The 14,143-nt window shown below is 34.1% G+C and overlaps 1 protein-coding gene across 4 annotated transcripts in view; it reads right to left on the minus strand.

Moving 5' to 3' along the window:
- The window catches only part of GPHN (gephyrin), a 478,645-nt gene that overhangs the window by 264,519 nt on the left and 199,983 nt on the right, over positions 1-14,143 (minus strand). For all 4 annotated transcript variants that reach the window (XM_037031472.1, XM_037031470.1, XM_037031473.1 and 1 more), the window contains exon 4: positions 737-829. In XM_037031472.1, coding sequence (XP_036887367.1) covers positions 737-829 — 93 coding nt within the window. The remainder of the gene's footprint in view (positions 1-736; positions 830-14,143) is intronic.

The raw sequence follows: 14,143 nt of genomic DNA on the forward strand, positions 1-14,143 counted from the left end.
AATATGTGCAGAGCAAAAGTATCCTGCTATTAATAAGACAGTAGATAGTGTACTGGTTTGAAAATAGAAGGACACAGTAACACTAACTTGAAATTTAGCCAAGAAACACTTTTCGGAGGAGGTAAAGGAAACAATAAAACTCTGAAAATGACACCGGGTTTACAGCTTCCTTAAAAAGAAAGACTTTTTCCCCTGTACCACCGAGCACTGGCTACTCTTCATTCTTTCCCTAGTTTCACCCCCTGTGCAAAGGTTGAGGTAATTCTTGTGGCATGAAGCCTAGATATTAATTCTGCTTTTTGACTTAATTAAATTCAGATTTAAAATTATAGAACATACAACTTTTTCTCATTAAAAGAACTGTAATAACGGTATAAATATTCTATTGTAACCATTCTACTGTGCTTTAAGACCAGTGACAAGTGTATCTAAAGAAAAGAGAAATCAGATACATTCTGAAGTATATTAAGAAAGCACATCAGACCAGATATTACGCTAAGAGTCAGAGTTCTGATATCACCTCCTTTGACAATATGCCTGAATTTTAGCTGATAACCAGAGACCACTGAGCAAATGCAGGAGTATCTTGTGCATCAGCTCACTCTGCCTCATATTCTATCTCTTCTAGTTTAAGTACAAGGAAAAAAGTCAAGAAACATTTTTTAAGATAATTTTTCCATAGCAAGTTTTTCACATCCTTAGCACGTGAATATAAGAAAAGCATATTCTATCTTACCTCTGGAGTGACATCTCGTGGTGCAAACCCTGTTCCTCCAGTTGTTAATATTAAATTAAGTTCCTTTTCATCACACCAATCTATCAGGGTTTCCTGAAAGAAAACAGCAATAATGTCACATGCAGAAGGATGTTTCTGTCTGCTCAAAACATCCACATACTCAAATATATTATGTATAGTGAAGAAAAACAGATTATTTTCAACAATCAACATAAAAATTTTGAAGCACAATTCATGGAACAATTTCGCTGTTAATAAAAACACACTGCAGTTTTGGGTACTTATTTCACTCATAGAAAATAAGGCAGTTTCATTTTTAGTTTTCTGAGGAAATGCCATACTGTTTTCCACAGTGGCTGCACCAGTCTGCATTGCCACCAACAGTGTACTTGGGTTCCCTTTTCTCTACAACCTCACTAGCACTTGTTGTTTGTTGATTTGGTTATGATGACCATTTTGATGAGTGTGAGGTGATACCTTATTGTGGTTTTAATTTGCATGTTTCTGATGGCTAGTGATGCTCAGCATTCTTTTATATGTCTCTGGGCTCTCTGCATGTCCTCCTTGGAGAAGTGTCTGCTCAGGTCCTTCTCCCATTTTTAAATTGGGTTGTTTGTTTTCTTGGAGTGAAGTTGTAAGAGTTCTTTATACATGTGGAGATCAAACCCTTGTCTGGGATATCATTGGCAAATATGTCTTCCCATACAGTTAGTTGTGGGTTTTTTTTGTATATAATTTTTTAAAATTATTGTTCAAGTACAGTTTTCAGTCTTTTACTCCCATCCCAGCCCACCCCGCCTCCAGTGCTCCCCACCTCCCTCCCATTTCCACCCCCTAGTTGTTGTCCATGTGTCCTTTATACTAGTTCCTATAAATCCTTCCCCTTTTCCCCCTGAAATTCTCTCCCTTTTGAATACTGTTTTCTTTAGCTGTGCAGAAGCTTTTTATTTTGATGAAGTCCCATTTGTTTATCTTTTCCTTTATGTCCCTTGCTCTAGGGGACAGATCAGTGAAAATATTGCTGCTTGCAATGTCTGAGATTTTCCTGCCTATGTTCTCTAGGAAATTTTATGGTATTGCAACTTATATTTAAGTCTTTTTTCCATATGCAAGTATCAAAGTCTTGAAAGTAAACGAAACACATTTACTTTCAGTGAAATACCATGTTTATAATTAATGTTTGCAATGTACTCATATGGCATATCTAAGTTATTTAAAAATATTTTATTGTTTATGCTATTACTGTTATCCCAATTTCATATATCTAAGTTCTTTTTAGCCATTCAAAATCTATTCAGGTATAAAAAACTGAGCACTATCTATGTGTCAATTATATGATCTCATTATTAAAAACTGCACCAATTCCACCCTGTAAATATTCATACTTCAATGTCCTATTTAAAAAAAGAGACTCATTCATTTTTCATTCATGGATTCTGAGAGATCAAGAAACTTATTTGCTTATAGGTTCAAAAACTAAAGGAGAAAGAGCTAGGATTCAAATCAGATCTGTGGGATCCTCAATATTATGTTCCCCTATATTCTGCCTGTGGTTGTCAATATTTTCTGCTAAGTCTCAAGTTCATTATGGAAGTTTTACAGTATTTATAGATCTATTTTACATGGCTGCCTTAAATAGCAGATGTAGGAATAAATAATTGCTTACAGTTTTTTCCCTCCACAATACTATGGCACATAGAGAGACTACCATTACAGAATTATATACTAAAAAAATTTGGAGTTAGTAGAGTCCTTTGAAGATTTGGCTCTTATCAAATGCTTTTCCATATCTATTGATATGATCATGTGATTTTTGTCTTGCCTTTTGTTTATGTGATATATTATGTTTACTGATTTGTGAATATTATACCATCCTTGCCTCCCTCAGATGAATGCCACTCAATCATGGTGTACGATCTGTTTAAAGTATTGCTGGATCGGTTTGCCAATATTTTGTTGAGGATTTTAGTGTCTATGATCATCAGCAATATTGGCTTGTAATTTTTTTTCTTTGTTGTGTCTTTATCTGATTTTGGAATTAGGATGATGCTGGCTTCATAAAAAGAGTTGGGGAGTCTTCCTTCTTCTTGGATTTTTTGGAATAGTCTGAGAAGGGTAGGGGTTAGCTCTTCCTTAAATGTTTTGTAAAATTCTCCCGTGAAACCATCAGGTCCAGGGCATTTGTCTGCTGGGAGTTTTTTTATTACCATTTCAATTTCATCAGTTGTTATTGGTCTGTTCAGGCTTTCTGATTCTTCTTCATTCAATTTTGAAAGATTTTATTTTTCTAGAAATTTGTCCATTTTACCCTGGTTTTCAAATTTCTTGGCATAAAGTTGTGCATCACAATTTCTTACAATCTTCTGTATTTCTGTGGTATCCACTGTAATCCCTCCTCTTTCACTTCTGATTGTGTTTATTTGGGTCCTCTCTCTTTTCTTCTCAATGAGTCGGCTTAAAAGCTTGTTGATTTTATCTTTTCAAAGAACCAGCTCCTGGATTTATTGATTCTTTGGATTGTTCTTTTAATCTCTATGTCATTTAATTCTGCTCTGATTGTGGTTATTTCCTTCCTTCTACCTGCTTTGGGCTGTCTTTGTTATTGTTCCTCGAGTTCTTGTAGGTGTAGGTTGCTTATTTAAAACGTTTCTATCTTTTTCTAGGTACGTCTGTATCACTATGAACTTCCCTCTTAGGATTCCCTTTGCTGTGTCCTATAAGGTTTGGACTGTTGTGAGTCCATTTTCATTTGTTTCTAGAAACTTTTTAATTTCTTCTTTGATCTCATTATTAACCCATTCATTGTTTAATAGGATGCTATTCAATCTCCATGAATTTGAGTGTTTCTGAGTTTTTTCCTCTAGGTTAGTTTCTAGTTTCAGGCTTTCTGGTCTGAGAAAATGCATATGATTTAAATTTTCATGAATTTGTTGAGGCTTGTTTTGTCCTAATGTGGTCTCTGTTTAAAAATGTTCCATGTGCATTTGAAAATAATGTATATTTTGCTTCTTTGGGATGAAAGGTTCTATATATACCTGTTCAGTCCATTTGATCTAGGGCATTGTTCAATGCCACAATATCCTTGTTGATATTTTGTTTGGAAGATCTATCCATTTTGGACAGTGGGGTGTTAAAATTCCCTAGTATAAGTATATTGCTGTCTACATCTTTCTTGAAGTCCTCCATGATGTTCCTTATACATTTGTGCTCCTATATAGGGTGCATATATGTTTACAATGTTTATGCATTCTTGATGGATTCTCTCCTCAAGTATTACAAAGTGTCCTTCAGTGTCTCTTTTTACGGCTTTTGTTTTGAAGTCTATTTTGTCTAAGTATTGCTACCCCAGCTTTTTTTCTTGTCCACTTGCTTGGAATATGTTTTCCCAACCCTTCACTTTCAGTCTGTGTAGGTCTTTTTTTCTGAGGTGAGTCTCTTGTAGGCAGCATATGTGTGGGTCATGTTTTCTTATCCATTCAGCCACCCTATGTCTTTTGATTGGAACATTTAATCCATTTACATTTATGGTTATTATTGATAGGTACTTAATCATTTTACCCTTTTTGTACTTGTGTTCATCTCTCTGTCACTCTTTTCCTTCCTCTTCTTATAGTAGTCCCTTTAGCATGTCTTGCAGTGATAGTTTGGTGGGGGTGTATTCTTTCAGCCTTCTTTTGTCTGGGAAACTCCTTATTTGGCCTTCCATTTTAATTGAGAACCTCGCTGGGTAGAGTAGTATTGGTCGCAGGCCTTTGCTTTTCATTACTTGGAATATTTCTTGCCATTCTCTCCTGGCTTTCAGTGTTTCTGTTGAGAAATCAGCTGCTGGCCTTACTGGAGTTCCTTTGTATGTTAACTTCTCATTTCTCCCTTGCTGCTTTCAGAAATTGTATTCTTCATTTCTTTCTGGTTACTGTTTATAGTTTCTATTTCCTTTTTCATACTGTTGTAGTTCCCACTCAGTTTCTTGTAGCTGTCTGTGAGTTCCTTGAGCATCCTTACAACCATTCTTTTGAATCCTATATGTGATAGTTTGCTTGCCTCCATTTCATTTAGTTCTTTTAGTGGGGAGTCTTCCATTCCTTTCGATTGCAGGTTCTTTCTTTGTCTCCCCCTTTTAGGTGAGTCTTTTTGTTTGTTTCTGCGATTTCTGATGCTCTGCTTTGCTAGCTGTCTTTGTAGGGTGAACTTCTATGGTAAGAGTTCTGTGGGACTCAGTGGTATGATCTCTTTGATTTCCTTGTCTGGATGCTCTAGGGTTGTCCATTACTCCTTTTGTGTGGGCTCCCTTATTGTACTTGGGTTTTACCTGTTGGTGGCTCCTTTGTTGGTGGGTTCTCTCCTCCAGTGGGTTTACTGGTATCCACAACTCCTATCATGTCTTGCATGAGTTCAGAGGTGTCTGTTTTTAAATGTCCTCTGCAATCTTTGGCTTCCAAACTTCATATAAACTGGGATTCTGTTGGCTGTTCACTCTGTCTTCAGAAGACTGGTGACCTAGTTGGGTGCACAAGCAAATGGGTTCAGCTCCCATCTACCTTGCCGCCACCTTTTGCCTCCAAAAGTCCTGATTCTTAATTCTCCAATTAAGGCCATGAACTGTAGAGCTAATTATCCATAATTAAAGTCTATATTAAATTATTACTTACAGTCCTTTAATCTTTCCCATTTTGTCACTATTTTGCGCATGCTGTGAAATAAGCTTACTTTAAACATTGTGTATTGTGTGAGTCCATAACCTTTTTAAAAAAGAGCTTTATTGAGATATATTTCACATGTCATAAAGTCACCTTCTTAAAATACACAGTCCAGTGGTGTTTAGTATATTCACAGTATTATATAACCATTACCACAATCGAATTTTAGAACTTTTCAGCACCCCCAAACACACCTGGCAGGAACTAGCAGTCACTTTTCTTCTTATTGGGAGGTCCCAAGAAACCACAAATTTACATTCACAAAACTGGAAACATACTAGTCTTTTGTGACTGGTTTCTGTTACATAGCATAATATTTTCAAGATTTATACATTTGATAAATATATAAATTTATACATTTGATTTATATTGATAAATGTTATAACATTTATCAATATATCATTCTATTTTTATCAAAAATTTTTATTGTGGTAAAAAATACTTATACAATAAAATCTGCCATCTTAATCAGTTATCAGTGTACAATTCAGTGGCATTAATTACATTCACAATATAGTACAACTATTAGCACTATCTATTTTTAAAACTTTGCACTACCCATTCCACTATGGCTCAGTTGGTTGGAATGTTGTCCCTTAACTAAAAGGTTGCAGGTTGGCTGCTGGTCCAGGGATGTAAGATCCTGGTCTGGGTGCCTACAGGAGGCAATCAATCAATGTTCCTCTCACATTGATGTTTATCTGTCTTCCTTCCTCTCTCTTTAAAAGCAATGAAAACAATGTCCTCAGGGGAGGATTAAAAAAATCCAATTGTTTCATCAATCTAAACAAATCAAGATTCTTGATTCAGTGTTTGCTTGGTTGCTATAATCTTTTGACTGTTTTTTGAATCAGAATTCTGAAAAAGTTGGTTCTGACAGTTTCTGCTTGTTTTACAGTGTTTCTGTGGGGAGATGGGAGCCTGGAGCTCTAAAACTAGTTATTTTACTGCCCATTAGTAATATAAATCAACATGCCATATTACCTAAGAAATCTGTCAAGGTAAAACAGTGCATTGTCTTTAGTGTGGTTTCTATCTCATACTCAAATGTTTTTTCAGAGTAAGAATTCTGAATATTTTTCATTTTTTCTTTCATTCTACCTATAATTTCCATAGTATAGTTCCATTAATAAACAATACCAAAGCTTTCCAAATACGAATAACTAGGTATGAATTTTATTTGTTTAAAAGCTAATCTAATGTGCTTTAAAGTTTTACTTAATAGCACTGTATGTTTATTATACAATTTCATCGCCATCAATTTTAAACTGGTTCATGTGGGACCCTGAATTTAAAGATAAAAGGATGCTTTCAACATATTTTGCTGTTATTATATTTTTCAGTTCTAAAATTTTCATTTGATTATTTTTAATAGTTCCTATTTTTTATGCTAAGATTTCATGCTTCTTCATTCATTACAAGTATATTTTCCCATCCTACTTAAGCTGGGTTATAGTAACTACTTGAAAAATCTTTCTCTGTGCGGTCCCATAGCTGGGTTATCTTGGGGTCAGAATCAGTTGATTATGAATAATTTTGGACTGTACCCTGGGCATGGTAAATGATATGTTGAGACACTCAGTTTTGGTATATTATTCTGAAAAATGTTGCTTTGTTTTTATTCTTGCAAGCAGATGACTTGTGAAGACTCAACTGCAAACTCCCTGCTCTGCAGTAGATTACAATTCAAAATTTAATTATTTTAGTCCTAGCTGTGCTGCTTGTAGTATGCCCAGCACATTCATGGTTTAGATGTCAGTCAGAGATCTAGGAAGCTACTTACAAAATTTGAGGTTACCTTCCACGCCTTGCTCCTTTTTTGCATTTCCCTCTTCACTTTAAAGCAACTGTGATTGTCCCAAACTGTTCTTCAGGCCAGTAAGCCTGAATATTTGAGCTGCCAGGTAGGTTAGACCGGGGCTCACAATAGGATAAGTATACAGATGGGACACTCAACCAATGCCTCCTGCCAAATGTCAGAATCTGCTTGATTTTCATCATTCTCCACTACTTCCAGATAGTAATGATTTGTTTGGTTCAGAGTTTGCAACTGGCAGATAAGTGCTTCTGATAGGAGATCCTGAGGTAAACTACAACAGTTTCCCACCAAAGAAACACCTATTATTTTATTTATCAATAAAATTTTCTATGTCCCTTTATGAGTCTAGCATCTCACACCATTCTACTCACTGCTGCAATATGAAAAAAAATTAGTGGCTATGCAAAAGAAGTCTGATTAAATGTATCATCTGTTACACAATCATAAAATAGGTTCTAGAAATGATAATAAATGAGAAAAAGTGTTTTCTGTTTTACCCTGTTCTCATTTTTTGTTCCACTTTTCATTTTTTTGGCCCCAAGTGAGAATGATTTTAGTGATTAGTTTTAGTGAAGATTTCAGTGATTTAGTTTTAGTGATTTTTATGATTCAAAAAATATATGCTTATTAAAAAGACAAAAATAATTCAATCAACATAAAGAACTGAAAATCACCAAAATTTTACCAGAGATAACTTATTTTAAACTTTGGTTAACCATCCTTACATAAAAATGTCCATACATAAATAAATACAGAAAACATATACAGATGCAGGCAATTATGCACAGGTGTTTTTAATTTGCTTTTTCAATTCAACAATATGTCATAAATAAATTCACTATAATGATTTTTAAGTCTACATAATAGTCTGTATATTTTAATTTAAAAACCTACTAATAAACATTTATGCTGCTTTTGGTTTTTCACATCTATAAACACTGTTTACCCTTTATAAATTTTCTGTGAGGCACTCAGGTAGAAGAAGAGGTAGTGGAAAGGAAATAAATAGGTTTGAGGGCCAGACAGATCTGGGTGCCCATTCCATTTCTAGTTGACTTACTAGTTTTCAGTCCATAGACAAATTACTGAAACTCCTATATATATATAGGAGTTTCAGTAATAAATATATATTATATATATTATATATTATATATTATATATTATATATTATATATATATAATATATATATACTATATATACTATATATATAGTATATATATATTTTAGAAATAGATGAAATAGAAGAATAGAAGAATAGAAGAATCTCTATCACATCACCTTTTTTGCAAATGTCAATGATAAACTTCGGACAAAGTTTTGTATATGATGCGCCTTTTCCTTTGAACATTTTGTTCCAGGTTAAATATTGCTAGAAAAATTCCTGGGCATGAATACCATATTATGTAATTAATTTAATTCCACTTAAAAATCTTAACAAAATCCATCTGGAAACAGCTTTATTTTCCGACAGCTTTCAATAACTTTTATATAATAACTGTCACTGTGGTTTTGTTTTACATTAGAATATCAATGGTAACAAAATCTTTAAGATGTTACAATAAAATTTATATGTCCATTAGTAAAAAATAGCAAAGGAAATTCATTTTAGCAAGGTTAAAGAAATCATAGTGTTCTGGTGGAATTTTAGCCCAGACTTCTCTGTAAAGATATTATGTAATAATTAGTAAAAGAAACAATAGAATATTGATCTATAGGCAGCAAAGAGGGAAAAAAAACAGAAAGACAGGTAGTTTTAAACTATCTTTTCAAAGGGAAGCAAGAACTTTTTCCTTTACCAAGTCAGACTGTTCTGACATTGAGAGGAAAATCACATATGACATATTATACAATGGTAATGCTAAATGTTGGTTTTTAAAGGGGGTGGTGCTGAATAATGAGAAATACAAAGGAGACAAAACCTGTAGCAGTTTTATATTCCTTATACTTGATATATATATATGTTTTCCATCATTTCTTTGGGATGCTCTTATTCTGAGGAGAATATAACATAAGAAAAAAAACTCTCAATTAAATGAACAGTACCAGCAAAGAAGAGAGATGAAAGTCATCAACAGTGAACAAACCAGACAAAACCATTAAATTATTTGGTTGGGGAAAAGAATAAACTTCCAGTTATAGGATATTACCTGTATGTCGTAAAGACCCACAACATTCATTACGCCCCTCAAATATGATTCTTCCATGAAGTTGTCTAAACTAAAAATCTGACTTAATCTTTATTTCTAACCCCTACTTCTCAAGTCTACTTGGATCATTTCACATAACTGTCATTTACTGTGCTTACTGTGTACTGGGCACTATGCTAAGTTCATTATAAACATTTAATCTCAGAACAACAGTAGGTTTTGCAATCCAACAAAAACATGTTTAGGAAAACACAGAATGATCACGATATACACAAGGTCGCAGCTCAATTAAGGTGCAGAGCCTGTTTTATTAACCACTGTGATGTATCTCCCATACTGTCCATTACTGTTGCCACTAACACGAGCCTTGTCTTTATCCTTATCCATCTAGATTGGCAGAAAGCATCCTAAGTGTTCTGCCTTTCTCCTGCCTCCTTCCGTTGGTTTTGATATGGACAGTAAATCCTCTAAAATAAAATCTGAAAATGGCTTTGCTTCAAATTCTCTAGAAGCTTTCCTTCCTAACAGATTCAGATCATTTAATGAGACTCCAACCTAACTTTCCAACCTTATCTCCCGCAATTATTCTTAATAATCCCTTGACTAGAGCCAAACACAACTGTTTCTTCTCCTATGACCAACTGTAAATTATGGTGCTGTACATAAGGAAGACAGAGTGATTATCTGCCAGTTTTTTGAGGGCTATACTGATTAGGCTACAAGCTATAGAGATAGGGCAGAACCTATGAATATAAAGTTAAATCTCCTATTGTCATTCAGGAATGAGATGGAAACCTACTATGTTCTCAACTCATCTCTAACCCAGTTCAGTTCCTAGTTGGACTGGAGTGATCATTTTCTCATACTTGGAGCCTATCAGTAGAAAGGGAGACAATCTATGATGGATGTTAAATATTACCAATATGGTTCTTTTATACTCAAAATAAATTTATAAAAATGACTTGGCAGGCAAGAAAACAGATTCACTATTAATACAAAAAACATTTAAAAAAACTTCAAAATAGATGTGTGGGGGTGGCAGCAAAGGACTTCAAAGTGAAATACAATTTATATATTCAAAAACAGAAGATATATAAAACAAAACAGATGAAATAATGGAGAATTTCACCAGAAAATTGGTAATAGAATATAAAACTACAATTTATGAAATTCAGATCTAAACGAATAGGTTTATCAAAATTAAAGAATGTAAATACAGTTAAAATGCAGAAGACAGGAATATTAAACTCAAAGACAAACTAACAAAAAAGTACAAACAGATGTGTGAGACATACTCAACAGGTCTAGTTTGTGTAGAATTTGATCCCCAAAGAGAGAAAAGACAGAACGGGAAGAAGCAGTAGTCAAGAACAATGTCAAAAGACTTTTCCCAAATTGATAAAAGGTATCAATAAAAAGCAGTAATTACTACTGGAAATGATAAAAGTAATTATTAGTATTAATAAAGGTAACAGCAGTATGTTGTAATGCGCCCTGGGATAAATCACCAACCCCCTGCTAAAACCTGCAAAAAACTCCAAACAAAACACACTCATAATATACATAACAAATTAATACAAGGCAAAAGCTGAATAATAAAAGCTACTCTATTACAGAAGATTTGTCTATATTTTCACTATTGATATGCAACACTAAATCCAATTCACCACAGAGCATCTCAAAGTTTTAAAGAACTGAAATCACACAAAGAAAAGAACTTACGGTGATTTTTTCTGTATGAACTGTATGACTGCATAACTAAACAGGAGGTAGATGAAGCATTTCTTCATAAGAATATTTCAGTTAACTAAAAAATTTTAAATCTGGCCGGGGCTAGGTGGTGCAGTTGGTTGAAGTGCCGTCCCATACACCAAAAAGTTGTGGGTTTGGCCCCAGTTAGGGCACATACCTAGGTTGCAGGTTCAATGCAGGTTCAATGCCTGGGGTGTGTATGGGAGGCAAACAACAGATGTCTCTCTTTCTCCCTCTCTCTCTCAAACCCCTCCCCCAACCCCTCCAAAACTAATAAAAACATATCCTCAGGTGAAGATTAAAAAAATAATTTTAATTGTCATTTCTTTTGATTGTTTGCATGATACTTTATTTTCTATTCTTTTTTAAAAGAATTTTTAAATTTCTATTTATTCTATTACAGTTGTCCCATTTTTTCCCCTTTGCCCTCATCCATCTCCCTCATCCCCTGCTCCCATAGTCCATCCTTACTCCATTGTCCACATCCATGAGTCATTCATACATGTTCCTTGATTACTCCCCCCCCCTTTCCACCATTTACCCTCTCCCTGCTTTCCTCTGGCAGCTGTCAATCTGTTCCCTGTTTCCATGTCTCTGGTTTTGTTTTGCTGGTTAGTTTACTTTGTTCATTAGATTCCTCTTATAAGTGAGATCTTATGGTATTTGTCTTTCACTGAGTGATTTATTTCACTTAGCATATTATTCCATCCATGCTGTCAGAAATGGTAGGAATTCCTTTTTCTGTACAGTATTCCATTGTGTAGATATACCATGGTTTCTTAATCGATTCATCTACTCATGGCACTTAGGCTGTTTCCAGCAATTGGCTATTGTAAATAGTGATGCTATGAACATCAAGGTGCATAAGTTCTTTTGAATTGGTGTTTCAGGATTCTTAGGGTATATTCCCAGCAGTGGAATAGCTAATTCAAAAGGCAGTTCCATTTTCAATTTTTTGAGGAAATTTCATGTTGTTTTCCACAGTGGGTTTCTATTCTTTTAATATCAACCTATATGGCATCTTTCAATATATAATATCTCTACTGTAGATAACATACATTTGGGTCTTTACAAAATTTTTTTATTCAGTTTAACAGTGTGTACCTTTTGATTGGGCTATTAAATTCATTTTCATTTAACACTATTATTGATATGGCTAGATTTACATCAGCCATTTTATTTAAGGTGTTCTATTTGTCTCTTGTCTCTTATTAATTCCTCTTATTAATTGTATCTTATTAATTCCTCCTTTACTCTTTTCTTTTATAAGAAGTAAATATTTTTACTTTTTACTTCTTTTTTTTTTAAAGATTTTATTTATTTATCTTAGAGGGGAAGGGAAGGAGAGAGAGAGAAATATCAGTGTGTATGGTTGCCTCTCATGTGTCCCCTGCCGGTAACCGGGAACTGGGAACTGGCCTGCAACCCAGGCATGTGCCCTGACTGGGAATCGAACCGCGATTGTGTGGTTCGCAGGCCCGCGCTCAATCCACTGAGGTACACCAGCCAGGGCACTTTTTACTTCTTAATGTATCATTTTAATTCCTTTAATATTTTTTCATTACATTTTATTTTAGCTATTTTTTTAGTGGTTGCTCTAGGTTTTACCATGTATATCTTATTAGAATCTACTTCAGATTTAGATTAACTTAATTCATCAGATACATAAATGTTACTCCTATATAGTTTTATTCTCTATTCTTCCTTTTTGTATGATTATTGTTAACTGTGTTATATATATTTTTACACATAAATATACATGGATACACATGTATATCCAACAATAAGCACTGCTATAATTAATAATGTTAAAGAAGTTATGAAAACATATAGGACAAATATATATTTAAGAGAGTTAGTTATATTAACTTATTTACTATTTGTGGTTCTCCTATTTTGTTCTTTTGGATTCAAGAACTGTCCATGCAGCTTTGCTTTCCCACCTACCTGATTTGTGCTGTTACTTCCAAATACATTGCATTTGTACTTTATAGACTCAACAAAACAGCTATATATGTATTATTTTATACAGCTGACTTTTCAATCAGTTAAGAGAGGAAAGAACATGAAATATGCATTTATACATATAGTTATATATATTATATGTATAAATTATATATATATATAATGTATAATTATATGTTTTACAGTTACATAATTACCTTTGCCAGTGTTCTGTGTGTGTGGGGGCGGGGTGGGGTTTGAATTACTGACTGTGGTCATTTGCTTTCAGCACAAAGAATTTTCTTTAAATATTCCCTGCAAGGTGGATCACCTAGGAACAAATTCTTTCACAGTTTCTGTTTATCAGAGAATTTATTTCATTTTCAGTACTAAAAGACAGTTTTCCTAGATAAAAGATTCTTGGTAGGTTGACAGCTTTTTTTCTTTCTGTATTTAAATATGTCATCCTACTGCTTCTGGTCTCCATTTCTATTGATGATAAAGTCATGTTAATTTTATTGCAGCTCACTAGTACAGTATGTGATGAGTCTTTTACTGATTTTTATTTTATTCTCTCTCTTTTTATTTTTTGGCACTTTTACTATGATGGGTTACGGTATGGAATGAAAGTTTTTGTTTCATAAAAACTCACATGTTGATACCAAATTCCAATGTGATGCTAACTGGAGGTGAGGCCTTTGTGGGGTAATTAGGTCATGAGGGTGGAATCCTTATAAATGGGATTAGTGTCCTTATAAGAAGAGGCCACGGAACGAGCTAGCTCTCTTCCTGCCATGTAAGGATACAGGAGGGAGTCAGCTGTCTGCAACCCAGAGAGGGTCCTCACAAGAACCTGACCATAATGTCCACCCTGATCTCAATCTTCCATTCTCCAGACCTGTCAGAAATAAACTGTTATTTATGGTACTCTGCTGTCTGAACTATGTGTGTGGGTGTGGATTTATTTGAGTTTATCCTATATGAAATTAATAGTTTCTTGAATGTTTAAGTAAATCTTTATAATTAAATTTGGCAAGTCTTCAGCCA

This window comes from Sturnira hondurensis, unplaced genomic scaffold (assembly GCF_014824575.4).
Source record: "Sturnira hondurensis isolate 20B ecotype Veracruz unplaced genomic scaffold, ASM1482457v3 Scaffold0021143, whole genome shotgun sequence".
NCBI classification, from domain to species: Eukaryota; Metazoa; Chordata; class Mammalia; order Chiroptera; family Phyllostomidae; genus Sturnira; species Sturnira hondurensis.